This window comes from Pongo abelii, chromosome 2 (genome assembly GCF_028885655.2).
Source record: "Pongo abelii isolate AG06213 chromosome 2, NHGRI_mPonAbe1-v2.0_pri, whole genome shotgun sequence".
Taxonomy (NCBI): Eukaryota; Metazoa; Chordata; class Mammalia; order Primates; family Hominidae; genus Pongo; species Pongo abelii.
Window position 1 is genome coordinate 102,016,728 of NC_085928.1, and position 26,869 is coordinate 102,043,596.

At 51.7% G+C, this 26,869-nt stretch overlaps 1 protein-coding gene across 1 annotated transcript in view; it reads right to left on the minus strand.

Moving 5' to 3' along the window:
* The window catches only part of DNAH1 (dynein axonemal heavy chain 1), a 78,646-nt gene extending 52,377 nt beyond the window's left edge, over positions 1-26,269 (minus strand). The window contains exons 1-12 of the mRNA XM_054552144.2: positions 26,177-26,269; positions 25,149-25,515; positions 24,052-24,124; positions 21,618-21,792; positions 21,039-21,195; positions 19,908-20,040; positions 16,586-16,747; positions 15,530-15,782; positions 3,524-3,681; positions 2,468-2,679; positions 1,408-1,706; positions 197-347 (exon numbers count right to left, since the gene is read on the minus strand). Of these exons, the coding sequence (XP_054408119.2) occupies positions 197-347; positions 1,408-1,706; positions 2,468-2,679; positions 3,524-3,681; positions 15,530-15,782; positions 16,586-16,747; positions 19,908-20,040; positions 21,039-21,195; positions 21,618-21,792; positions 24,052-24,124; positions 25,149-25,481 (2,106 nt within the window). The 5' untranslated portion in view covers positions 25,482-25,515; positions 26,177-26,269. The remainder of the gene's footprint in view (positions 1-196; positions 348-1,407; positions 1,707-2,467; positions 2,680-3,523; positions 3,682-15,529; positions 15,783-16,585; positions 16,748-19,907; positions 20,041-21,038; positions 21,196-21,617; positions 21,793-24,051; positions 24,125-25,148; positions 25,516-26,176) is intronic.
* Positions 26,270-26,869: the final 600 nt, after the last annotated feature.

Genomic DNA, 26,869 nt, shown 5'->3' on the forward strand with positions numbered 1-26,869 from the left:
ATGCGAGTGTTAACAGGTCACAGTGCAGCTTGTGATGAGGATTAAATGGGATATTTGAGATTTACAGGGCTGAGCATGCTGCCTGCCCGACAGGAGGCCTGTGATACAGTTGAACTGTGGCAGCACCCTGAGCTCAGGGAGCCATCAGCAGCCAGGGCAGCAGGTGCCTGGGGCCTGCTCAGGCTGCAACATGTACCTTCTCCAGCTGGGGCACGGCATGGGTGGCCAGGATGCCCTTGTCGAAGAGGTTCAGCAGAGATGCCTCAAACTGCTCCAGTGGCGTGCTATAGTGCACCCCAGAGCTGTCCAGCACCAGGTCCACGATGAACAGGGGATTCTTCCGGGGCCTGCAGGCAATGGTGGGCTGACTGTGGGCAGAGGCCTAGGAGGCCTGTGTGCGGGGGCAGCCCTCTGCCCTTCCTGCCAGCGCTATGACTCTTGAGCCTCTCCATGCACAATACTTGCCTTCTCCTTCCTCCCAGACACCTCCAAGTTACCAGAGAGGAAGACCCGGGCCAACCAAACAGGTTCCTCTGCTCCTCAGGTGACCCGAGGTCCATGAGCACCACAAGAGAGGGAGGCCCCCCACCCCTGTGCTGAGGTTGCCAGGGCCTAGGCATTGTAGCCCCCACTCTCTCCCCGGGAGCCCATCTTCCTTGGCTTCCCATCTCCGCTACGCAGCAAGAACCAAGCCTGGATCCCAGCTGGAACCCTCTGATGGCTTCTGACTGTACTTAGAATAAATACAGCCCCCAGATGAGACCTCAGGAGGCCCCAAGAGATCTGGCCTGGTCCCTGTGAGCTCTCCCACTCCATCCTGAGCAGCCCTCCCTCCCCTCCCTGACTCCAGCCACACTGGCCAGCCTTTCCTTCCTCAACTGCGCCAGGCCCATCCTCCCCTCGGTGCCTCTGCCCATGCTGATCTCTCCACCTGTACCTGCCTCCACCTCACATCGCCTCACAACTTGTTTCTTCTTACATCTCAGGTCTTGGCACAGATGCCACCTCCTCCCTGACCCACCTCCAGTGTCTATCATGGCCCCTGCCAAAACCGGCAATGACTGTGTGTATTTATCTGCTTGCTGCCTGTCTTTCCCATGAGACCAGGGACTGGGCCTCTCTTGTTCCCCTAGAACCATGCCTGGTTCATGGCAAGTGTTCAAAGAATATTTCTCCACTGAGTAACTCAATGATCGAGTGAATGAAGGTCACCAGAAGCAATGCAAGCCAGGGCTGGCAGGACATTGCCCAGCAGCCTGCAGGGAGCTCGGCTCTCCTTACTGCCTGGGACCTGGCATGGATGGGCACCCTGGCCCTGGTCCCTGACCCTGCTCCATCCCCAGCCACTGGGGCCTAGCAAGGAACAGTTCTGGTGTCAACAGGTGCCTCTGCCCCACCGGGCCCCACCTGTAGGGGCTGTTAATTAAGTCGTCACCCCAGACCATGTCATCGGTGCAGTTGAGCACGCTGCAACAGGTGTCACTGATGAACTGTGAGAAGATGGCAAGTGAGTCCTGCACCAGGAAGCGCAGTGTGTCCTGCAGCATGTACTTCACCAGCTCCATCAGCTTGCGCAGCTTGGACATGAGGTACACCTCCCATTTGGTCTCGTAGAGATTGTACCAGCCCTTGCTCATGTCGCGCAGGCTGCTGCGCATGGCCACCTTTAGCGAGCTGATCCAGCTGTCCTTGAGGAACATCTGCACCTAGAGTGGCCACAGGCATCATCATATGGCCACCCTGGGGACCCGCCACCTATAGCCGCACTCAGGGACTCTATGCACCAGGGTGCTTGGGGCGGCTCAGGGCTTATCTGACTGCGGAGGGATGTCCCCTACCCCAACTTACTGCCAAGCCCTGCCAACCAACAGCCTCATGTGACCCTGGGGGCCCAGGGCTGCTGCGCAGGGAAGGAGGGAAGAAAGGAGGGAGGACAGGACAGCAGAAGCAGGACTTTCCCTCCAGCCGTGAGAGAGAGACAGAGCCACAGAGATTGAGATGAGAGAAACAGAGAGACAGAGAACAAGACAAAAACGGGCCGAGAGGGAAAGACAGAGAATGAGGTGGAGAGACAGACAGAGACAGAGTTGAGTGCAGAGGGGATGCACCCCCACCTCCCTCATACCCTAATCCACAGGTCAACATGGGGGTGCCTGAGGTTCCTGCTCCCCTTTCTAAGACAAGGGATCTGCTTCAGAGGCAACCAGAGTTGGGATGGAAAGGGATTGGAAAGAGAGCCTGCCCTGGTTTTCCCTTTCTCTCCAAGATGAGTCATTACCCTTGGTCCCCACCCCAGCCTCCAATAAGGTCTAGGAAGAGGCTGAGGCCAGGTTTTGAGAAAAGCAAGGGCTCACAGCCTCATCGCGTGGCCCACTGACCCTGGCCTTCTGCTGCAGCCCCGACCTGTGCCTGCCAGTTCCAAGGGTCTGCGCTGAGTTTGCCCCCTGTGCCCTTGATGCCCACAAACCTGGGAGATGGTCTGTGACTGGATCTGCTCAAACTCCTCCAGGCGGCTGTACTTGGAGAGGCTCGAGTGGAACAGGGACATGGCGGTCACCTTGTTGCACTCGGCCCTCACCTTGCTGAGGGCCGTGATGACCTCTGGCCGTGTGAGCAGGGACACGAAAGTGAAGTCCTCCTTCTGCTCCCGGAAGTGGTACTTGGGGACACTCACCAGCCCTGCAGGGGTAGGGGCCAAGGGCCAGGATCAGACCCTGCCTGGCCAAACCAGGGGACAGGACAGATCCACAGGGTGCTTGAAGGAGGGCCGTGACTCCTGCCTTCTCCCTGAAGAGTGACTGGCGTTCCCAGAGCCCCACCTTTCCATAGTTTGCCGGAGTGGCGCTGAAGCTCTTCAGTGAGGTGCCTACTCTGAGATGGGTAAAGGAATTCCTTCCAGGACCCCCTAGTCACAGGCTCCTATGAGAAGTAGATGAGAACCAAGAATCCTCTCCTCATCCACTCCTGCCTGTGCTGCACACAAGCTTAAGGTCTGTCCACAGCCTGCCCTGGGGCACCAAGGAAGGAAAGGGTGGGTACCAGAACCTCTTGGAATGCCCACTGTCCATACCCCAGCCTGCATCCGGAGTACATGACATGCAGGAAGCTGAGTCTAGGAAGGTTGGCAGGTGAGCTGAAAGCAAGGAGGGTTCTCGGGCCCCGGAATCCTGCTCTGAGACTCGGTCTCCTCTCTTGCTACTGGAGGAAGGACTATCCTCTAGGTCAGATCAGCAGAGCCCCTTCCATCTACTGCTGAAGCAATGTTTCCTAGTACACATTCACCTTGCAACTTCTGTGCTATTCCCACTAATAAGTTCAAAAACAGCCTTCTTCCCTTCCCCTGGTCCAGAGCCCTCCAGGCAGCAGGGAGAAGTGGGACAAGTGCTGGAGACAGGGGAGGTGCAGGGAGTGTTGGGCTGATGATGCCCACAGTGGCAGGGCAGACGATCCTGGAGGGGAAGGTGGGAGGGGGCTCTGGCCAGGTGGATGGCCATGGGGCCCATCTTGGTCCAGTGACCCTCACCTCGCTCAGGCACCTGCTCCTCCTCCTTCTTGGGGAGGGTCACGTAGGAGAAGGTCTCGGGCTTGGAAGAGACAATGTGGTCAAAGTTGATCTTGTTCATGCTGCGCTCATAGTCCAGGCTCACTTCTCTGGCAAGACTGCTTAGGTGCTCTAGAACCCTGCCCATAGAGATGGGAGATGGGGGAATCAGGGGCTCCACACCCTGTGAACCCCAGCCGGGGCCCAGGCTCTGCTCTGGCATGGACCTGGGGACACGCATTTAGGGCTTCCCCTCTGGATTCATGGGCACACCCCCACCCAGCCCTGAGCCACTAACCTCCAAGTGCACCTCCCCTGCTTCTTTCATGCCCCTTGTCCCCATTTTCTGTCCCCTATTTTCTGCCCCTTGTCCCCATTTTCTGTTGCTAGTCTCTGGGAGCCAAGGCAGGCCCCAGAGCAGTGGGACGGGGTGCAGGAAGTCCTGGGCCTGGAAGCCTCAGAGAGCTGCCACTCACTGCCTGCACCTCCCCTGCAGCACCCCCGCCCGCTGCCCAATGGCTCAGTGGAAGATGCCTGCCACTGAGCTCCTTTGCTTTCACTGAGCAATCACGGCAGCGCCTGGAAGGTGCTGAGAACTCAGGATGTGCCCATGACTGGGCCTGAGGGTGGGTGACGCCTGCACTTCACTTTGAAACTGGGCTCCGAGATTGGAAATCAGCAGACCTGGGGTAAGCGTGCACACCATCTCCCCTGTCCTCACACAGGCAGACCCCTTGGAGGCCATTTCACTCACTCATTTGCTCACTCGCTCGCTCGCTCACTCACTTCTCAGCACACATTGCCTATGCCGCTGTGTTCCAGCACCCGGCTTGCTCAGGCCTCATCTGAGCCAGCCGGCATCTCCGTCCTTTGCGGACAGGCCTTTCTGTTCCTTGAGTTGGTCTCTGCCATTGATCTCTCCCTCCCTCCCACCTCTGCCACATCTGAATAGTCCCTTTAGCCCTGGTAGTGGCACCACAAGGGAATCTCAGTTTCCTGCAGCCCACACTTGCACCAGAGCTGCGGGAAGTTGGAGAACTTCACAGGCAGGGGACTGGTCTCACCTTCAACACACCCTCAACCTGGCCTAGAAATCTACTCACTCCCTCGGAACCTGGAAAAGACTCTTTCTCACCTTCTCTGCCAACTCACAGACACGCCCTCCCTCACTGGGTGAAGTCCCTCGAATTTCATCCGGAACTCAGAAGCCATTGGACAGAAATGACCCCATCTCCGCACCCTGGAATCTCCCTTTCTTCTGCCAGGGTAGAAGGCATGCCCTGCTCTCAGGCAGAGCCCAGCAAGCTCAGCCACCTTAGTCTCTTTGCCTTCCCTCCCACGCCCTCCCAGCAGTCCCCACACACTCCGGTATGTCCCACGTTAGAAGCCGCCCCTTGACTTCCTTCCCTCCCTTGACTTTATCTCTTTGTGTTTCTTTATGAAAAACTGGTGTGCTCACTTCTTCCCATCCTCATCTCTTCCCTCGCTGCCCCTGAGGCCACTCCAGGCTCTGCCCCATCTCACTGGACTCTCAGAAACTTGGCACAGTGGCTCCCTCCTACTCTGCTGCACTGCTGTCCTCACGGAGTTTCTGGGACACCCTTCCCCTGGATCTTCCTCACCTCCCTGACTTCTAAACGTTGGCCTGTGCCGGGGTCCTGAGATCCTCATCTTCCCCAGCTACACCTCCCACCAGGTGAGTTCTTCCAGCCTCGGACTCTGAACACCACCTATTCTATTCAGCCAGAACCCTCACACCTATCTGCAGTTCTCTCCCCTCATTTATCCACCAGCCCACTCAACACTGACACTGGATGCCTCACAACATGTCAGAACCAGCATGTCGGAAAGCAAGCTCTTCATTTCTCCCCATCCCCTGTCCCTCGCTTGCCCCCATCCCCACTAGCCTCCTTGTCTCTGAACAGCATTGCACACACCCTACTGACCAAAGCCCTAGGGAGGGGTCCCTTGTCTCTTCCCGCTACTGGATGTGCAATACCATGACTGGACCTGAGGGTGGGTGACCCCTGTACCTGATCCTGAAACTGGGCTTTGAGATTGGAAATCCCCAGACCTGGGGTGAGCTTGCTTTTAGTCCATTAGCAGCTCTCATTGGCTCCACCTCTGAGAAAACCTCAAATATATCTCTTTCTCCGCTGCTGCTCAGCTACTATTCTGGTTCAAGCCACCATCATGATCTGTGGCCCTGATTATGGCATTAGTCTCCTCATTGATCTCCCTGCTTCCACTGTTGCCCCCTTACAACTCATTCTCCACTTGAGTTGGAAAAAATATATTTTAAACATGTAAATGATCAAGCCACTCCTCTGCTCACCACCACCCATGGCTTGCACAGACTGTCGGCCCATGGCCACATCTCTGCCCCTGCATGTGGTCCAGCCTCCCGGACCAACATCTCTCTCTGCATCCCAGCCACAGTAACCCTGCCCTGCTCCTCAAGTACCACAAACTTGTCCCTACCTCAGCCTCTGCACTGCTGCTCCTTCTGCCAGAATCCTCTTCTTCCCTTACTTTTTTAGACCTCAACTCAAATGTTATCACCACTGTGAGGAAGGCTTTCCCTGACCGCCTAATGTAAAGAAGGCCTTCTGAGACATCTCTATTCCCTTCTCTCGCTTGGTCTTCACAGCACTTATCAGAACCCTAAAAACCCAGATTTTTCATTGTCTGTCTTTCTGGCCAGGCTGAGAGTCCCCAGGGTGCAGGCTCTTTGTTGGAAATGTTCACTGCTCTGTCCCCAGTGCCCGGCACAAGATGGGTACTTCCACACATGGCTGCTTGCTGGCCTGACATCCGCTCCCTCCCTTCTTCCTCAGTTTTGTTCCAGAATTCCATCCTTCCTCACTTGACTCAGGGGAAGATGACTACAGCCCCAGCTACAGGGGTACATCTCAGCTAGTCCAAGCCAGTCGTGGTGGAGCTTGCCCCGACTGCAGTTGGTTTAGGTGTGGGAACATGTCCCAGTTATGATCAACCACTGATGCAGAGATATAAAAGTCAAGCCCTTTGCAGTGAGCTAAGATTGCTCCACTGCACTCCAGCCTGGGGGACAGAGCAAGACCCTGTCTCAAAAAAAAAAAAAAAAAAAGTCAAGCCCTCTTGTTCTGGCTCCCTCCAGGACAAATATGGTGGTGCCATGCTTGCTCCAGAGTTTCGCACAGGATCAGGCTGAGACTAGACTTCTAAAACCATATTTTACCAGCTGCTGCTTCTATTATACCCTGCTTCCTTCACTTCCTTATAGATTTCTCCTGAGAGGATTTCATCAATCGCTTGCACAAGAGTCCCCAAATCAGGGTCTGCTTCTAGGGAACCCAATCTAAGACAACCCTTGTTGTGGTCATGAAACTGCTGCTGCCATCTCGCCTGAAGATGAAGCCAGCATACACTGCAGACAGAGCCCTGATGCACCAACCCTGGGGCGTCCTGCACTGGTTTTCCTGCTACAGGTACAGGAATGCACTTCCCTGCTATCTAAGACAATCCGAGACCAGCATCTTTGATACTTACAGCCAAAAACATTATAAATTGAATAAAATTCAAGAAACAGACTTCTGGACAGCCAAGGTAAGGTGGCTATATCGATTCAAATTTCCCAACACATCCTAGGAAGGAAGGAAGGGAAGAAGAAAAAACTAACACTACCAAAACCCACACCTTTAGCACAACTAGAATAAGCAGAATGCCTAGACTTCAAATTACCTTTAAATTAAAAAAAATCTATCTCCAGTGAGCTGTCTCTCACACACTCTTGCTGCAAGTTTTCACAGAGAACAAGGGCAGTCTAAGAAAAACTGCAGAAAAGGGAAATAGTGGTAACCCTAAGATAGACCTAAAATCCTACCTGAGGCCAGGCGCAGTGGCTCACGCCTGTAATCCAAGCACTTTGGGAGGCCGAGGTGGGTGGATCACCTGAGGTCAGGAGTTCAAGACCAGCCTGGCCAACATGGTGAAGCCCTGTCTCTACTAAAAATACAAAAATTAGCTAGGCGTGGTGGTAAGCGCCTGTAGTCCCAGCTACTTGGGAGGCTGGGGCAGGAGAATCATTTGAACACAGAAGGCAGAGGTTGCAGTAAGCTGAGATCACACCACTGCACTCCGGACTGGGTGACAGAGCAAGACTTCATCTCAAAAAATAAATATAAATAAATAAATAAATAAATAAAATCCTACCAGAAAGAGAAAATAACCCAGGCTGGGCGCAGTGGCTAATGCCTGTAATCCCAGCACTTTGGGAGGCCGATGTGGGTGGACGAATTGAGCCCAGGAATTCGAGACCAGCCTGGGCAACAAAGTGAGACCCTCATCTCTATAAAAAATAAAAAAAGTAGCGGGTGTGGTGGCACACGCCTGTAGTCCCAGCTACCAGGGAGGCTGAGGCAGGAGGATTACTTGAGCCCAAGAGTTTGAGGCTGCAGTTAGCTGTGATTATGCCATGGCACTCCAGCCTGGGTGAAAGTGAGACCGTATCTCAAAAAAAGAGAAAGTAACCCTAACTGTAAAAATACTGAAAAAAAGCCCTGGTAAATCAGAGCACTTACTACAAGGAAGGGACTTAAGGGCATGCAATTCAAAGGCAGTGTTCTTTGAAAGGCATATGACTTATGGGACAGGAGGTAGAAGGAAAGGGGTCATTTGTAGACTGGAGGACAAGGGAAAAGAAGCAAAAGTGAAATTTTGAGTTCTGCAAGATAAGAGGACAAAAACCTTGGAGGACCCACATCCCTCTCCCCAGCACGTGTGTACACAGACACAGACACAGACACACACACACACACACACACACACACACACACAGAGCGCATTCCAAAAAAAAAAACAAAAAAAACTAATGTGCAATACTGACAGAAGAGGGCGCCCTTGAACTAGAAAGCTTGCAAATCACTCCAAATCCTGAAATGAATAGGTGAACACCGACTACATTTGCTTCTATAAGAAAAAGAGAGCATCTTTTAGCTTTGTTTGGACGTTTGAGAAGATGAGAGCATCTTAACTGATAAAATTCCCATCACCCCTAAAAAAATAAACAAGGACCAAGCTGAAGAAAACTGTAACACAATACTTCAGCTAAATAGCCTTAAACAAGTGTTTGGGCATCTGAAAAACCACCTTGAATCAGAAATTCAAAAATAAAACATATAAATGGACAAATGTCGGTAAGAAAAGAGACTTAATTAAGCTCAAGGGAAAAATGGAAAATAAAATTATCTCAGGGAGGAAGCTGAAATTACAAGGTGCCCGAGAGAAAACAGAGTCAAATCAAAGCATAATGAAGTAAATTGAAGAAAGGCAGGATATAACCAAGAGAATAAAAATGAGAGAAAATAAAGGAAGTAAAAGAAAGAAAATAAAATTTTAAAAAATAAATAAAATTAGAAAGAAAAAACTAAAAAGGGTCGGAAACTGGTTGAATTAAAAGATACGCAAAGCAGCAGCAATATATAAAAAGATACATAGATACATAGAGATATAGATACATAATGAATTCCTTGATGAAGAAAAACAAAAGAATGGAACAGAACCAAGATTTAAAACTATAATTCAAGGGAATTTTTTTTTTTTTTTTTTTTTTTTTTTTTTTTTTTTTTTTTAGACGGAGTCTGGCTCTGTCACCCAGGCTGGAGTGCAGTGGCACAAACTCGGCTAACTGCAAGCTCTGCCTCCCAGGTTCAAGCAATTCTCCTGCCTCAGCCTCCCGAGTAGCTGGGATTACAGGCACCTGCCACCACACCTGGCTTTTTTTTTTTTTTTTTTTTTTTTGTATTTTTAGTAGAGATGGGGTTTCACCATGTTGACCAGGCTGGTCTCAAACTCCTGACCTCAGGTGATCCACCCACCTCAGCCTCCCAAAGTGCTGGGATTACAGGCGTGAACCACCGTGCCCAGCCAGCCTCAGACTTCTTAAAAGCACCACACAGGCAAGGCAACCAAAGTGGAGCATTTTTTAAAAACTCGTAGAATAAAAAGCTGTGAACTAAGAATTTTATATCTGGTCAAGCTGTTCTTCACGTTTTAAACATGTGAGAACTCAAGGAACTCTATACCCTTGAGCTCTTCATGAGGAATCTACTAGAAAAGGAACTTTATACAACCAAGAGATGACGGGAGACTTCAGAAAAAAGATTGATACATTTAATAGAGTTTATTGTAAGTTGAAGACTAAAAGGTGGAGATGAGTATGGAGGAATAGTAATAATATTTTAACGGTTAAAATATTAAGTAGAGGCTGGGCACAGTGGTTCATGCCTGTAATCCCAGCACTTTGGGAGGCCGAGGGGCGGGTGGATCATTTGAGGTCAGGAGTTCAAAAACAGCCTGGCCAACATGATGAAATCCCTTCTTTACTAAAAATACAAAAAATATCCAGGCATGGTGGTAGGGGCCTGTAATCCCAGCTACTCAGGAGGCTGAGGCAGGAGAATAGCTTGAGCCCGGGAGGCAGAGGTTGTAGTGAACAGAGATCCCACCATTGCACTCCAGCCTGGGTGACAGAACAAGACTCCATCTCAAAAATAAATAAATTAATTAATTAATTAAGTAGAGCTGAGCATGGTGACTCACTCTTATAATCCCAGCACTTTGGGAGGCTGAGGTGAGCGATTGCTTGAGCCCAAGAGTTTGAGACCAGCCTGGGCAACATAGGGACACCCTGTCTCTACAAAAATACAAAAATTAACCAAGCGTGGTAGCTCACACCTGTGGTCCCAGCTACTCAGGAGGCTGAAGTATGAGAATAGCTTGAACCCAGAAGGTCAAGGCTGAAGTGAGCTATGATTGTTGTGCTACTGCACTGTGGCGTGGGTGACAGAGCAAGACCCTGTCTCAAAACAAAACAAAACAAACAACAACAATGAAACAGGCCAGATACTAAAGGGTTAAGTAGGAAAGCAGGGGATAATGGAGACTATAAAAGAAACCACTAAAGTAAAGGTACAGACCTTCCTAAACGCCAAAAGAAATTTTTAAAATAGAAGAACTAGAAAACATATCATGTAGAGAAAGAAACATAGCATTGTATTACAATACACATAATGATAATATAAAGTAATATGACTGAGTTGAGCCCAAACCTATTAGACATACCAATAAATGTGAATGGGCTTATTACAAGAAAAAGGTTTTAAATTTGGCTCACAAATAAAACCCAAACTATATGCTGAAAGTAAGAAACTGATCTAAAATGAATTAGTTTAGAAAGTCTCAAAATAGAGGGATTTATCAGGCAAATGGAAATAATAAAATGTCAGGTTGCTATGTTGATATCAAACAAAGTAAAATGCAGATCCAAAAGCATTAGAACTCCGCCAAAAGGCTCCTGGAACTGATAAACAACTTCAGTGAAGTTCCGGGAAACAAAATCAATGTACAAAAATCAGAAGCATTTCCATACACCAATAATGTTCAAGCTAAGAGCCAAATCAAGAACACAATCCCATTTACAATTGCCACAAAAAAAAAATACCTAGGAATACATTTAAGCAAGGAGGTAAATGATCTCTAGAAGAACTACAAAACACTGCTAGAAGAAATCAGAGATGACACAAAGAAATGGAAAAACACTCCATGCTGATGGACTGGAAGAATCAATACTGTTAATATGGCCACACTGCCTAAAGCAATCTACAGATTCAACACAATTCCCATCAAACTACCAAGTCATTTTTCACAGAACTAGGAAAAAATTAGCCTAAAATTCATATGAAACCTAAAAAGAGCCTGCATAGCCAAAGCAAACCTAAGCAAAAAGAACAAAGCTGGAGGCATCACCTTATCTTCAAACTGTACTACAAGGAAGGCTACAGTAACCAAAACACCATAGTATTGTTACAAAAACAGACACATAGTCCAATGTAACAGAATAGAGAGCGCAGAAATAAAGCCACACACCTACAGTCATCTGATCTTCAACAAAGTTGACCAAAATATGCAATGGGGAAAGGACCCCCTATTCAATAAATAGTGCTGGGATAGCTGGCCAGCCATATGCAGAAGATTGAAACCAGACCCTTACCTTTCACCATAAACAAAAATTAACTCAGGATGGATTAAAGATTTAAGTTGTTCTTTTTTTTTTTTTTTCCTGAGAAAGGGTTTGGCTCTGTCACCCAGGTTGGAGTGCAGTGGTACCAGCACGGCTCACTGCAACCTCCACCTCCTAGGTTCAAGTGATCCTCCCACCTCAGCCTCCCAAGGAGCTGGGACAACAGGCGCGCCCCACCACGCCTGGCTAATTTTTTTGTGTTTTTTGGTAGAGATGGGGTTTCACCATGTTGTCCAGGCTGATCTTGAACTCCTGAGCTCAAACCATCCACCTTGCTCGGCCTCCCAAAGTGCTGAGATTACAGGTGTCAGCCATCTCGTCCAGCCAGGATTAAAGATTTAAATGTCAGACCTCAAACCATAAGAATCCTAGAAGAAACCTAGGAATCACCATTCTGGATGTTGGCCTTGGGAAAGAATTTATGACTAAGTCCTCAGAAGCAATTGCAACAAAAACAAAAATTGAAGAGTGGGACCTAATTCAAGAGCTTTTGCACAGCAAAAGAAAGTATCAACAGAGTAAACAGACGACCTGCAGAACTGGAGAAAATATTCACAAACTATGCATCTGACAAAGGTCTAATATCCAGAATCTATAAGAAACTTAAACAACTGTACAAGGAAAAAACGAATAATCCCATTTAAAAAATGGGAAAAAGGGGCCGGGCGCAGTGGCTCAGGCCTGTAATCCCAGCACTTTCGGAGGCCGAGGTGGGCGACTTGAGGTCGGGAGTTCGAGACCCGCCTGACCAACATGGAGAAACCCCGTCTCTACTAAAAATACAAAATTAGCCGGGCATGGTGGCACATGCCTGTAATCCCAGCTACTCAGGAGGCTGAGGCAGGAGAATCGCTTGAACCCAGGAGATGGAGGTTGCAGTGAGCTGAGACTGCGCCACTGCACTCCAGCATGGGTAACAAGAACAAAACTCCATCTCAAAATAACAAAAAACAAAAAACAAAAGGGAAAAAGGGCCAGGTGCGGTGGCTCACACCTATAATCCCAGCACTTTGGGAGGCCCAGGCAGGTGGATCACCTGAGGTCAGGAGTTCAAAACCAACCTGGCCAACATGGTGAAACCCCGTCTCTACTGAAAATACAAAAATTAGCTGGGCGTGGTGGCAGGCACCTGTAATTCCAGCTACTTGGGAGAGCAGCAAAAAAAAAAAAAAAAAAAATTCACACATTGCTTTTTTTGTTTAAAAAGCAAAAAAAAAAAAATCACACATTTTTTTAAAAAGCTTATAGATCATGCCTGTAATCCCAGCACTTTGGGAGGCCGAGGCAGGCGGATCATGAGGTCAGGAGATCGAGACCATCCTGGCGAACACGGTGAAACCCCGTCTCTACTAAAAATACAAAAAAATTAGCCGGGCATGGTGGCAGGCGCCGGGGGGCAGAGCTTGCAGTAAGCAGAGATCACGCCACTGCACTCCAGCATGGGCGACAGAGCGAGACTCCATCTCAAAAAAAAAGAAAAAGAAAGAAAGAAAAGTTAAAGTAAGCTAAAGTTAGTTAATTAATTATATACATTTTTTTGAGGCAGTCTCACTCTGTCACCCATGCTGGAGTGCAGTGATGTAATCTCAGCTCACTGCAACCTCTGCCTCCCAGGTTCAAGCGATTCTAGGGCCTCAGCCTCCCAAGTAACTGGTATTATAGTCGTGTGCCACCGTGCTCAGCTAATTTTTGTATTTTTTTTTAGTAGAGATGGGGTTTTGTCATGTTGGCCAGGCTAGTCTTGAACTCCTGGCCTCAATCAATCCACCCACCTTGGCCTCCCAAAGTGCTGGGATTACAGATGTAAGCCATCATGCCTGGCCCTAAGGTGTGTTGGGTTAATTTATTATTGAAGAAAGAAAAATTTAAAATAAATTTAGTGTAGCCTAAGTGTTTATAAAGTCCACAGTAGTGTATAGTAATATCCTAGGTCTTTACGTTCAGTCACCACTCACCCACTGACTCAACCAGAGCAACTTCCAGCCCTGCAAGCTCCATTCATGGTAAGTGCCTTACATAGATGTATCATGTTTTATCTTGTATACTGTATTTTTTTTACTGTACCTTTTCTATGTTTAGATACATGAATACTTGCCGTTGTGTTACAGTTGCCTGCAGTATTCAGTAATCACACCCTGTATAGGTTTGTGGCCTAGGAGCACTAGGCTGTACCACATATCCTGGGTGTGCAGCCAGCTATATCATCAAGGTCTGTGTCAGTACACACTATGATGTTTGCACAGTGATGAAATCACCTAATGACGCATTTCTCAGAACATGTCCCTATCGTTAAGTGATGCATGACTATAAAACTACAGATGCTCCTCTACTTACAGTGGGGCTACATTCCAACTAAACCTGTTGTAAGTTTAAAATGCACTTGATACACCTAAGCTACTGAACACCATAGTTTAGCCTAATCTACCTTAAATATGCTCAGAACACTCACATTAGCCTACAATTGGGCAAAATTATGTAACACAAAGCCTATTTTATAATAAAGTGTTTAAAATTCCTTGAAATGTATTGAATACTGTACTGAAAATGAAAAAAAAATTGGTTGTGTGGATGCTTGAAGTACAGTTTCTACTGAATGCATATCACTTTCGCACCATCGTAAAGTTGAAAAATGGTAAGTCGGCCGGGCATGGTGGCTCACACCTGTAATCCCTTTGGGAGGCCGAGACGGGTGGATTACCTGAGGTCGGGAGCTCGAGACCAGCTTGGCCAAAATGGTGAAATCTTGTCTCTACTAAAACTACAAAAATTAGCCAGGCATGGTGGTGGGTGCCTTTAATCCCAGCTACCCAGGAGGCTGAGGCAGGAGAATCTCTTGAACCCAGGAGGCGGAGGTTGCAGTGAGCCAAGATCGAGCCACTGTACTCCAGCCTGGGTGACAAGAGTCAAACTCTGTCTCAAAAAAAAAAAAAAAAAAAAAGAAAGAAAGAAAGAAAGAAAAGAAAAGAAAGAAAAATGGTAAGTCAAACCATCATAAATTGGGGACCATCTGTGTATATATTTCCCAGATATGTCTGCGGTGGCAGTCTCAAAGCAATGATATCCCAGTAGCAATGAGCACATCTAATGCCCAGATCTTGGCTTCTAAATATCATTCCTCAACTAAAAGGAACTTCCAGCTGGGCATGATGGCTCATGCCCATAATCCCAACACTTTGGGAAGCCAAGGTGGGAGATTGACTTGAGCCTAGGCATTCAAGGCCAGCCTGGGCAACATAGGGAGATCTGTCTCTACAAAAAATAACCAAATTAGCCAGATGTTGTGGTACATGCCTAAGTCCCAGCTACTCAGGAGGCTGAGGGGGAAGGCTTGCTCGAGCCCAGGAAACTGAGGCTACAGTGAGCCAAGATGGCCCCACTGCACTCCAGGCACTCCAGCCTGGGTGACAGAGTAAGAACCTGTCTCAAAAAATAAACTAAAATAATAAATAAAAAGAGCTTCCTTGGAGAAACAGCTGGTTTCAGGACTGGACCTGGGAAAGTACACAATGAGCCTGGAAATTCTTGCTGTGCCAGAAAGTAAAGTTATCTTAGGGGCATCTTGCTAATAAATCATCATCTAAGGGTTTTGAAGAATGATGGAAACATGGTAAAACGACACAGGAATTAGCTTGAAAAGTCTTCCGCTGGCCAAATCTAGGACAATTTGAGCATCAAAATTTTAAAAAAGTAGTCAATTGTAACCCTTTGAATAAAATAAGGATCCAGGAGTCCATATGGATAATGAGGGATCTGGAGATGAACAAAAAATTGTTTGAGGCCCCAACAAGTCCATAGGGCAATAGGCAGGACAGTCTCAAACAGATGAGCCCTGAGGGAGCTCCACCCTGGAGTAGCACCAACTTCCTATGGGAAGGTTCCCTGAAGAAGGCGATGCCCAGAATGGGGAAGGCCGAGTGGGGACTCACGAGGGGCCTTTGCGCATCCGAGGCGTGCTCAGGGCCCACTGCTTGATCTTGCTCAGGCTCTGTTCACTGATGACACGCTGGCCGTCAGAGGGCATGCAGTCCACATACAAGTTGTAGAGCAGCAGCGCCTCCGTGTTCTTGCGCAGGGCATTGGCCTGGACCACACGTTGTGCGAACATGCAAGGGTCCTCAGCACAGAAGAGAAGCTGGATCCGTGGCACCCAGTACTGACAGACCTGAAGGGGTGGCCTTCCTGGGGGCCAGGTGAAAGGCAGAAGGGGACATGCAGTCAGGCTTTCAGGTTCCGGCCGGCTGTGCTGTGGATGCCCAGTGGCCCTGAACAAATTGTTTCCCTCTTCTGACCCCCTGTCGCATCTGTGAAATGGGCATGACGACACTCCCTGCCCGGCCCATCTCACAAGGTGTCACGGACGGATGTGAAAGCACTTAGACAAGGCTGGGGCGCGGTGGCTGACACCTGTAATCTCAGCACTTTGGGAGGCCGAGGAGGGAGGATGCTTGAGGCCAGGAGTTCGAGACCAACCTGGCCACCATGGTAAAACCCTGTCTCTACTAAAATTACAAAAAAGTAGCTGGGTGTGGTCATGGGCACCTGTAATCCCAGTTACTTGGGAGACTGAGGCACGAGAATCACTTGAACCCAGGAGGAAGAGGTTACAATGAGCCAAGATTGCACCACTGCACTCCAGCCTGGGTGACAGGGCCAGACTCCATCTCAAAGAAAAAAAAAGTATTTAGACAAGGAGTTATACAGGCATGGCTGTTCAAGTGCCCATCCCTTGATCCCACACCCAGGGCAGGCATCACTTATTGATGGGACTTGGGCTCAGAGCTGACATGCCAAATAATGGCCACTTGCCCTTTCTGGGGTCTCTGAGTGATGAGTCCTCTGGTCCTCACCGGTCAGGGCATTGGGCAAACAGAAAAGTAGAATTCAGACCTGATCTGGCAGTGCCCTGGGTGGAGTTGGCCTCAGTCACAGGCCGGCCAGGCCCAAGCTGGCGGTCTGCTTGGGGCAGCAGCAGGATCTCATACCTTCAGGGGTGACCCCTGCATTCAGGATGGGCCTCCCCATCTCATCTCGCACCAGGCCTTTCTCGTCTGTCTTGTGTACCAGGTATAGCTTCTTCTCCTCGTCGTAGTCCAGGACGCCGACCTCGCACCATTTGTACTTCAGCTTCTGACTCTTGGGGTCCTCTGAAACAGGAGAGGAAACTCCACCAGTGCCCCCTGCCATGGGGGCAGGAAGTGGCCTCTGAGTGCTGGCAGCAGCGCTGGGAATGGGTCTCAGAGATCACCAGTCTGGTGTCTCTCCCGCTAGGATGCCCCTCTCTGCTCCAGCAGAGCCAGGGCCCTGCTTCCTCCCAGCTGAGCTGGCCTCTGAGGAACCCCGTGCTGCAGGAAGAGCCAGAAAGACCAGGTTTCTCTGCCCTGGTGCTCAGCACAACCTCCACCAGGGCAGAGAGACACACAGGTCAATGGGAGGCTGGGACAGGCGGCACAAAAGACCCAAGTTAAAGGAGACCTGCTGAGAACCCAGTTGTAAAGGTCATGAATGAGTTGGACCCCCTTCAAGGTGACCATGGCCAGGGTGAAGCCCTCCCCACAGGCTGCCCCTGGCTGCTCAGTCCCCGGGCCCCTCATCTGAGAACAGGGCACGGCAGGGCAGGGCAGGGCAGGAGCCGCTCTTTGGTCAGGATGGGCCTCCCACTGGTTTCCTGGGTTGAAAGCCTGTGCCCACTTCTCTAGCTTACCTCCCGCCGCTGCCCCTCACACATTTCTCTCCAGCACACTGGATGTCTGGCTATTCCTGTGAGTTTCTACCTTGTTCCCACAGCAGAGCCTCCACACTGGCTGTGCCCTCGGCTTGGAACACTCTCTACTCAGGTCGCCTCATTGCTGGTTGTTCCCTTCACCAAGGAGAAGCCTCTGTGCCTAAAATAGCACCCCTGTCCCAGGCACTCTCTGACTTGTTACCCCATTCTGTTCCTCACAGTGCCGAAAGTCACACTACTTATGCATCAGCTCCTGGTTCACAGCTGACCTGCTCAAACTAGTGTCAACTCACTAAGGGCAGGAGCGACTTTGTCCCATCTCAGTCACAGCTGTGTCCCTGGGCCTGGAATGGAAACTAGTACCTTGCAGGTGTTCGATAAACTTTTGCAGAAGGAAGATGCAAACACATGGTGCCCAGCAGAGCAGCCGCAATACACAGTGGCTTAAAAACAAACTGAGGCCAGGCGTGGTGGCTCATGCCTATAATCCCAGCATTCTGGGAGGCAGAGGTGGGCGGATTGCCTGAGCTCAGGAGTTCGAGACCACCTTGGGCAACATGGTGAAACCCCGTCTCTACAAAAATACAAAAAAATTAGCTGGGAGTAGTGATGTGTGCCTGAAGTCCCAGCTACTTGGGAGGCTGAGGCACAAAAATTATTTAAACCTGGGAGGTGGAGGTTTCAGTGAGCTGAGATAAAAACTGTTTATTTTTGTTCTGTTTGTTCCTGTTTCTGGTTTTGTTGTTTTTTTTTTTTTTTTGAGATGGAGTCTCGCTCTGTTGCCCAGGCTGGAGTGCAATGGCGTGAGCTCCACTCACTGCAACCTCTGCCTTCCAGGTTCAAGCAATTCTCCTGCCTCAGCCTCCCTAGTAGCTGGGATTACAGGCGCGCGCCACCACGCCCAGCTAATTTTTGTATTTTTAGTAGAGACGGGGTTTCATCATGTTGTTCAGGCTGGTCTTGAGCTCCTGACCTCATGATCCGCCTGCCTTGGCTTCCCAAAGTATTGGGATTACAGGCATGAGCCACCACGCCTGGCCCCCTGGGTTTTGTCTTGTTTTGTTTCGTTTTGTTTGAGTTCTACAGACTGGGTTGAGGAAGGAAGGGCTGGAATTCTCAGGAAATGCTCCCCACCTGTTGACACCAGCTAGATGAGTAAAGGATGGGTAAAGAAGGCCTATATCTCACCTATTTTGCTTTCTCTGTTTTGCTTTTCCCTTCCCTTCCTAGTAGGTTGCCTTTCTGAAAATGCTGGCCTTGTCTCGGCTCAACTCAGATGAAAAGATGTCACTGGAAGCTCCCAGCAGAAAACGAGGTCCCTGGCAGAGCCCCTCCCTGCTCACCCCTCCTCCCACCCGTGCCACCACCCCAGACCAGGGCCACGTGAAGGGGTGTAAGCAGAGCACCTCGGTGGAGGCTGCTACTTGGTGCATTTAAGGCTAATGCAGCCCCAAACCTTCTGGTTTTATCACCAGGAATTGGCGATCTGGGAACAGTTGAGTTAAATTATTTTTGTAATTAAGTCCAAAGTAAAGGGAACATTCTGGGCTTCTTGTCTAGTTCAGAGAAATTGATTCTAGCATTAACATGCTTTTAAAATGAAACATAAATTTACAGCCTGCTCAACGGACTCACTGCGCGGTCTTAAAACCAGTCATGGCTCTCACAATCCTACTTCCCACCTGGAGCTGGCCTACTTGGCCCACTCCCCACTCACAGCATCTTGTCCCCCCACCAGGTGGGGAGCAGAGCAGCCTTCAGCCCTGCACAGGGGAACAGCCACCTCCAACTTCCCAAATGATGGCCCACACCTTCCTAGGATGTTGCATCGACACCCAGCCGTGCAGGCCGAGACGTCAGCCATGGATGCCCACCTGGCATTGCTTTCCACAGCAGGAAACGGGAGAGCCTCCACAGCCGGTGGGGCAGGCCTGAGGCCAAAGGAGCAGCCAGGGGCACTCCCTGGGCAGATACAGACAAGGCCAAGACAAGGCAAACCTGTGTGGCATCAAGTGGGCATGGTGAGGTGTGACAGTGGTTGTGGATGGGTGACAGTAGGCGAGCTTGTTTCTGTGTGGTGAAAATGTGTACATGAGAGAGGTTGTTGGGGGTGTGTATGACAGCGAATGTGCTTGTCAATATGTGTGATGATGGGGATGTGTGTTTGTGAGCAAGTGTGTGATGGTGTGTGTTGTGCACACAAAAGTGAAAGCTGAGAGGCCATGGTTAGAGCTGCAACAATGGGGCTTCTGGGTGGAGGGATGGAGAGTGGAATTGTGCCCCTCGTGCATGTTTCAACATTCCCAATGAGCATGTACGTATTTTACTACCAATAAATCAAAGATTTTTCAAAACACTAGACACCATCCAGCTGTCCCTTTTCCAGCCCTCCCAATGATGTTCTCCCTGGTCCCTGCATTCCTGCCTCTGTGAGGCCAGCTCCTAGGCCTGTCTACTAGCTGAGAGGTCTTGAAAGACCCCTCGCCTCCGGTGGCTGCCAGGTCCCAGGGGAGCCCAGGAGTCTGTGACAGGGCTGCTACTGGAATGAGATAGTGTCCCCACTCCAGACTGGCCTTGCTCACCATGCCCCAGGAAGTCATCAGTGGGCAGGAGGGCTTTTCCCGGGACAGGTTTCCTGTCCAGAGACCCTGGCTCCAAGCCCATGTTGATCCACTCTCTGGGAGTCCGGCAGTCAAAGTCCTCATCGTCAAATACCTGGAAGAAAGCAGGCCAACACTGGGAGGAAGCAGCTCCTCTAGTGGGGCCCAGGTGGGACTGGGTGTGCCAAAGGATGGGGTGCCTAAGTAATACCCTCCCCAGGTGAGAGAGCTGCAAGGTGGGACTGGGGGCTGACCCTCTCCACTGGGGGCTGGGGGCTGACCCTCTGCACTGCTAGGACTGAGGGTTGAGCCTCTCCACTGCTGCTCCCAGGGGTACACAGCATCTGGTTGGGTGAAACCCTGGATCCCCATCCAGCCAAGCCACCTGAGGCTCAGGCAGAGGGGTGTCCAGGGACCCAGAGCAGGTGGTGGGTTCTTTCTTCCACTGCCCAGGGCCACCTAGCTCAGGACCAAGGGAAGAGGTGGCCCTTGGGTTTTCCTGGGGACCCTACTCCAACTTGGAACTGGTGAGATTCGGGGCTGTCAGGAGGCAGCCCTTAGCTAGACTCAGCTTTACCTCCTTACAGGGACCATCAGGCGAGAGACACTCAGGGCTGCAGAGAGGAGGGGAGGGGAGGTGGGTGAAAGCCAGAGCCAGGCCATGCTCCCTCTTTCTCCTCCCTGGATTCGTTTCCTGATTTATATCCCAAGGGGGTGGCACTGATTCCCTCTTCCATCCCTGCTGTTCCCATTTCAGTGAGCCCAGAAGCAGCTGCCTACCCTGAGGCGGGCACTGGTCAGGGAGGACTACTCCACAGTCCAGCTGGGCCACATCTAGGTTGCCCATGGGTGGCACGGAGGCCGAGGCCAGGCATACAGGCTGCCCAGGGAAGAAGCAAAGACTCAGCATTCCAGGGGGGCTGGGGGCCCCACCCGCTCCATCTAGGATGCTCAAAGTACCTGGGATGGGTTCCTATTGTTGACCTGCCCTGTTTGACAAGAGAGTGCTGGTGACTGGTGTGGGAATCCACTTTCCGATCTGACTCCTGAGCTTCCACTGAGGTCCTGCACTTCTGCCCCTGTCCCTCAACCATCTGTGGAAGCCCGGCTCACCTTCAGTGGGAGGTAGATGGGGAAGAGTGGGTCATGGCTCTGCTCGATGGTTTGGGGGTGCTGGGGGACCAGGTGCCTGGGCATGAGCTTGTTGGAGTCGATGCCCTGGCTGAACAGCAACTGCTCAATGTCCAGGCTCAGGTACTGCTGTTTCCTCCTGGTCAAGGGCAGGGAGGGGACCTCAGGATGGCTTGGCTCGTGTGAGGTGGCTCCATGGGTGTCCACAAAGGCCTATGGGGTTGTGGGGACAGGGGTGTGGCCGAGAGACCCCTCTGGAGCCCTCCGCCCCTCTGAGACTCATCAGGAAGTGGTGTGGTGGCTGGGGCTGGTGTCCTGGGCTCCAACTGCCCTTCTGTCCCGCCCCACAGTCCCATTCATTGACCTCAACGCCACCTTCCCCAACTCCATAACATGTAAATTGTTCCTATTAAGACACCAAAGGGCTAGAAGATTCGATTTAAACACTTGTGCACAGGCTCTGCCATGAGGATTGTCACCTGGCGATCTGCAGTTCCTCATCCCCTGAGACGGGTGGATGCCACCTCCCGGACAGTCTCCCCACAGCCCACCCAGCCGTACCTCTCGATCTCAATCTTGCGAGGACGCTGGCCTGGCAGCACCTGGAAAGGCACCTGCACCTTGGGCTCGTAGGCCTGCAGTGGGAAGTCAGACTGGGCGAGCAGCCGGGTGGTGGACCCGATGCACTGCTGCTCCATGCGCTCCTGGAAGTCCTCAGGAACCTCGAAGGTTCCGACTGCAGGCAGAAGCAGGGGCAGGGGCTTTGGGGCTCAGGCCAGCACCCAAAAACCAGCCTCCACCCCATAAAATAAATCACCAACCAGGTAGTATGCTTTGGAGTGTGGGAAGCTCAGAGCTTTCCTGTGGCTGGGCAGTGGCTGGGAGAACACAGGCATGGCACCAGGTGTCCTGGTGCTATGAGCCTGGAGGGACAGTGGCTTCCAGAAGGTCTGTCCTAGCCCTGCTCTCCCTGTCCAGAGCCAGCATGCTTGACCACTCCTTTCCATACCACCCAGCACCAGGGGCCATTGCTCAGGCCAGGTGTTGAGTTCAACAAGGGAGAGGGTTACCACTGGATAGGAAGATGAAATGGGATGGTCTCCTCCCACCCCTACTGCAGAGGCCCCCTCAGCATATTGGAGTCTGATATTCATTCCCTGAGGCCATTGCCAGCTTGAGGCATCCTGGATACTGTGGGTGGCTCCACCACTCTGGCCCTGCAGGACCCTCAAGTCACAAAATGACTGCCCCTACTTAGATGAGCAGGGTATACAGAGGCTTCCATTCCATACCTGGGGGAAGGGGAGTTGGTGGGGAGAGACCCATTGATAGGGTGACCATCCATCTCAGTTTGCCCGTGACACCAGATAGTCAATGGAGAAGAAAGTCCCAGGCAAAGTGAGACCACAGAGGTGGGGAGACGGGTGTGGGCATTTGCTTTAGGAGGGGATGGCCACATTTCCCAGGGCCTGGGTGGGCTCTGGGCAGCCTCCTGATGGTGCCCTCTATTTTCCAGTTGGAAGAAGGGTCCAGAGTCCCAGGGGCCCTGGTGACCCCTTCCTTGGGCCTTACTGCCTTCTTGGGACCAAGAGGTGGTCATGCTGCAGGAGGGTCACGCTTGGGAGTGGCATCTGGGGTCCCACAGAGACCACCAGAGGTGGGGCCTGGGCGGTGTCCAAGGCTCAGCGGAGCCTCCACCATTAGCTGGAGTCTGCTCTCACCAGGCTGCTGAGTAGTCAAGGGACCCCCCTCTTTGCACCAAAAAGGCCCAGATCTCAGGGCTGCCAAGAAGGCTGTTTTCAGAGCCCTAATCACCAGCTCTTGAGGCTGCGTGACGCCACTCCATCCCCAGGACCCACTCAGTGGCCAAGAAGGAGCCAGGGCGAAGAGACCCATGCCTGGCCTCCAGACCCTGCTGTGTCTGCGGGCCGGGGCAGGCTACCCCAGCCCTTGGGCAGCAGAGTGAATGTCCACTACTGGCTGCTGAGAGCCCTGATTGACACTACCCTGTGCCGCTGGGGGCTGCTTTTTCTCATGTGGGCAGAGCTGCCATCTGCCGATTACCCCCTGCCCACCCTGCCATGTGTGGCAGGAGCACCATTCCCAATACCCCCAGTGCTGAGATCTGCGGTTAGTAACCATTTTCTGGGTCACAGATACTTGTGAGACTGTTGGAAACAATAGGCCAGACCCTCAGGTAAGTGCACAAATATACATGCTCGTGATGTTTTCTAAGCCCTGTGGGTTCCAAGAGGACTGGTCTGGACAGCGGCAGGAAGGAGCCAGGTCTTTCCTGGGGGTGGGGAGGAGGGGCCGACAGAGGGAGCCACAGGGCATCTGGGCCTGATCCAAGGGGACATCCTGTCTGCCAGGGGAGAGGCACAAACTCCAGCCAGGTGGGAGGCCACCTGCGCAGTTCCTCACCACCACTCAGAGCTTCTCCTGGAGCCCCTGTTCTCCCCTCCGCCACTGGGGAAGGCCCCACACCCTGCAGACCTGTCCCAGTCCTCGCCACCCCAGCTGTGCTCTGAGACTCTCCATGAGCCTGAGAGGAGAGGCCCCCTTTCCTCCTTCAGCAGGGATCTCCCAGGCATCTATCTGAGCCAGGTCCTGTTCTAGGTGCTGGGGCCCCAGCAGGAAGCAACTCAGACAGTCCTGGTGTCTTCAGGGCCCACATTCCAGAGGAGGCAGAAAATACACCCATATGCCCTTCTGACCTCAGCCAGGGAAAGAAAGCTGTGGCTCTGACCCCTGGCAGCCCAGCCCAGCCCAGTGTCAAGGTCATGGCTCCACTAAGAGTAATGACTCGGTAGCTGTGGCTGACTGAGCACTCACTATGAGTGGGCATTTGTGAAGCACCCTGTTTCTTATTATCCCTGCTCCACAGTTAAGGAAGCTGGGGCCCACAGCCAAGAAAAGGCTGTCTCCCTGAGGCCAAAAGCCTGCTTCGAAATTCCTACCGGGACCCACTCACACAGCCCTCCTGAGCACTGACCTCTTGGGGTGAACTTGTCGAGGTCAGCCTGCCGCAGGAGGTTCTGGCTCATTCGGGGGCCACAACACACCTCCTGAAACCAAACCATGGAGCCCTGAGTATGTGTCAACCTCCCAGGGACAGGCAGGACCCGGGAGGGACCCCGAGCCCAGGCGCCTCCCTTGAGGCCCACCAGGGAGCACTCCAGGAGCACAGGAGTGGGCAGAACCAGTGAGTACGCACAATTCCCCGTTCAAAGGCCACAGTGGGCAACAAGCTGTGGCTACCCAGGACATCCTGGCCCCACCCCATTCTGGTCCAGCCCAGCCCCCCTCCTTGATCTGAGAACACTCCACAGTGCATCCCGGGGCTGAGCCAAGAAGCAGGTACTGCAAGGCCAGCAGGTATCTCCGTACATACCTCCTCTCCCAAGGGCCACTGGCACTGCAGGTTTAATGCATATCAGGGGGTCCTCACCCTGTCTTTCTTGGCCTAAAGCCTAAGGCTGCCTGGGACCTACAGGCCTCTGAATTCTCTCCTCGTCATTCCCTCTCCTCTTTCCCCTGCCCCCAGCCTCCTCCCTCGATCTTTCCCCTCGCATTCTAGCCTTCTTCTTCACACAGCCATGCCCTCTCTCAGGGACCCCAGGTCTTTGTACCTGTTGTCTCCCCTGCCTGGAACACGCTCCCAGGCCCCACTCTTACATCCTGTCTCTTAGATCTCAGCAGTACATCACCTCATCTGTGGAACCTTCCCAACCAGAACCAGGGGAAGGGGTCTTCCCTACCAAAGCCACTGCCCCATGACAATGACAATAGGGATGTGAGCATCTCATCCCTGCTGCATCTCCAGGGCTCCATCCAGGGCCTGGCACACAGCAGGAGCTCAGTAATGAGTTGTCAAATGAATGGACAGATGGATGGGTGGTGAGAAAAATGGATGGAAGGGTGGATGAGGGGGTAATAGGGGGCAGATGGATAGAAAGACAGATGGATAGATCAATAGACAGACAGCTAAATGAACAGATGGACTGACTGATGGGGAGAAGGATGAAAGGGTGGGTGAACGGAGCCCAGAGAAAGGGTTGAGGCTTGGTAGGGGATGGCTGCCATACTCACCCCAAGTTGTTCCAAGGTTCCAGGGCTGAGGATGTCGGAGTAGAACCCACGCTGCTTCATCAGCGGGTACTTCTTATCAGTGCCTGTCAGGGGTGACTTCCGGGGCTGCCCCAAGTCTGAGAGTGTGGGTAGGGCCGGGGGCAGGGGTAAATGTGGGAGCTTGGGGTCAAGGGCTGGAGGATTTCCCAACCCATAGTCTGATCCTGGAAGAATCTTCCCCGGGTTATACTCTAGGCCCCTGTAGGTCCCCGCTTGGACTGCAGGAGCACTGCTGCACTCTGGGCCCTGAGGGGTCCTTCCTGGGCTATAGCCTTTACTGTTAGGCTGCTCCATGCTGCTTCTCAGGGAGATGCCCCAGCCGAAGTTCCTAGGAGAAGAACCCAGTGTCAGTCAGCCCTTGCCAGCCTCTGTCTCAGCCCCCAGACACATGGATGCCTAGACTGCCTGCCTGCCACAAGCCCCAGCCCATGACCCATGGGTAACAGAAGAGCAAGAAGGAGGGAGAGGTCTCCTCCTAATCTGGACAGGCATACAGTACCCCGAGTCCCACTAGGAGACGGTGGGGCCTGCCCTGGACACTGCATGTGAGCAATGAGCCCACCCAGAGTTAAGGGCTGAGTCAGGGGAAGCACTGCAGATGCCCCCAACCCATGCATGCAACTGCACTTGTCTACCCCTCTCCCCCATTTTATAGAGCAAGGCCTGACTTCTCAGTAGCAGGAGATGGGGAGGGAGGCCCATAGCTTGCTCACCCAATAAATTTCCCTAAAATGACTTTCAGCCAGTAGCAGCCCCGGCAGCCCCAGCCCATCCCTGCTAGACTTCCCTACCTTTTCCCAGTGTGGTGCATGAGCCTACCTAGCACCTGTGAGCGCTGGACCATGCCCTGCCTCCCCTGTGTTTGCCCACTCGACCTCCCCCAATACCCTGGAGCCAGAGAACTAAATGGTCTCCCCAGCAGGACCCCAATCCTGACCCTCCATTGGCCTACAGATCCCTCTACCAGCAACAAAACAGCATTCACCCACCCTGGCTCTCAGGGTCAGATCAGCTCAGGAAACGTATACCCTCCCGTCTTATGCAAAGGGAGTAGCAGATGCCGCCAGGGTGCATGCATATCCACCACCTGGAGGACAAGGGTTTATAGAGTTTTTATTGTGGGAGGAGCAAGCCCTTGCAAAGCCACTGTTGCTTTTGGCTACCTCAAAATTCATCACCACGGAGAATCCTTGGGCAGGAGAACATGACAAGAAATTGGACAAGGGTATGGAGAAGAAGAGGTTTGTACATAATGCTAGTGCAAAAAATAAAAAGGGGGTCTACAATTATCTCAATAAAAATTGCAATTAGAAAAAAGCGGGGAGGAGCCAAGATGGCCGAATAGGAACAGCTTCGGTCTACAGCTCCCAGCGTGAGCAACGCAGAAGACAGGTGATTTCTGCATTTCCATCTGAGGTACTGGGTTCATCTCACTAGGGAGTGCCAGACAGTGGACGCAGGTCAGTGGGTGCGCACACCGTGCGCGAGCCGAAGAAGGCCGAGACATTGCCTCACTCGGGAAGCGCAAGGGGTCAGGGAGTTCCCTTTCCTAGTCAAAGAAAGGGGTGACAGACGGCACCTGGAAAATCGGGTCACTCCCACCCGAATACTGCGCTTTTCCGACGGGCTTAAAAAACGGCGCAACAGGAGATTATATCCCGCACCTGGCTCAGAGGGTCCTA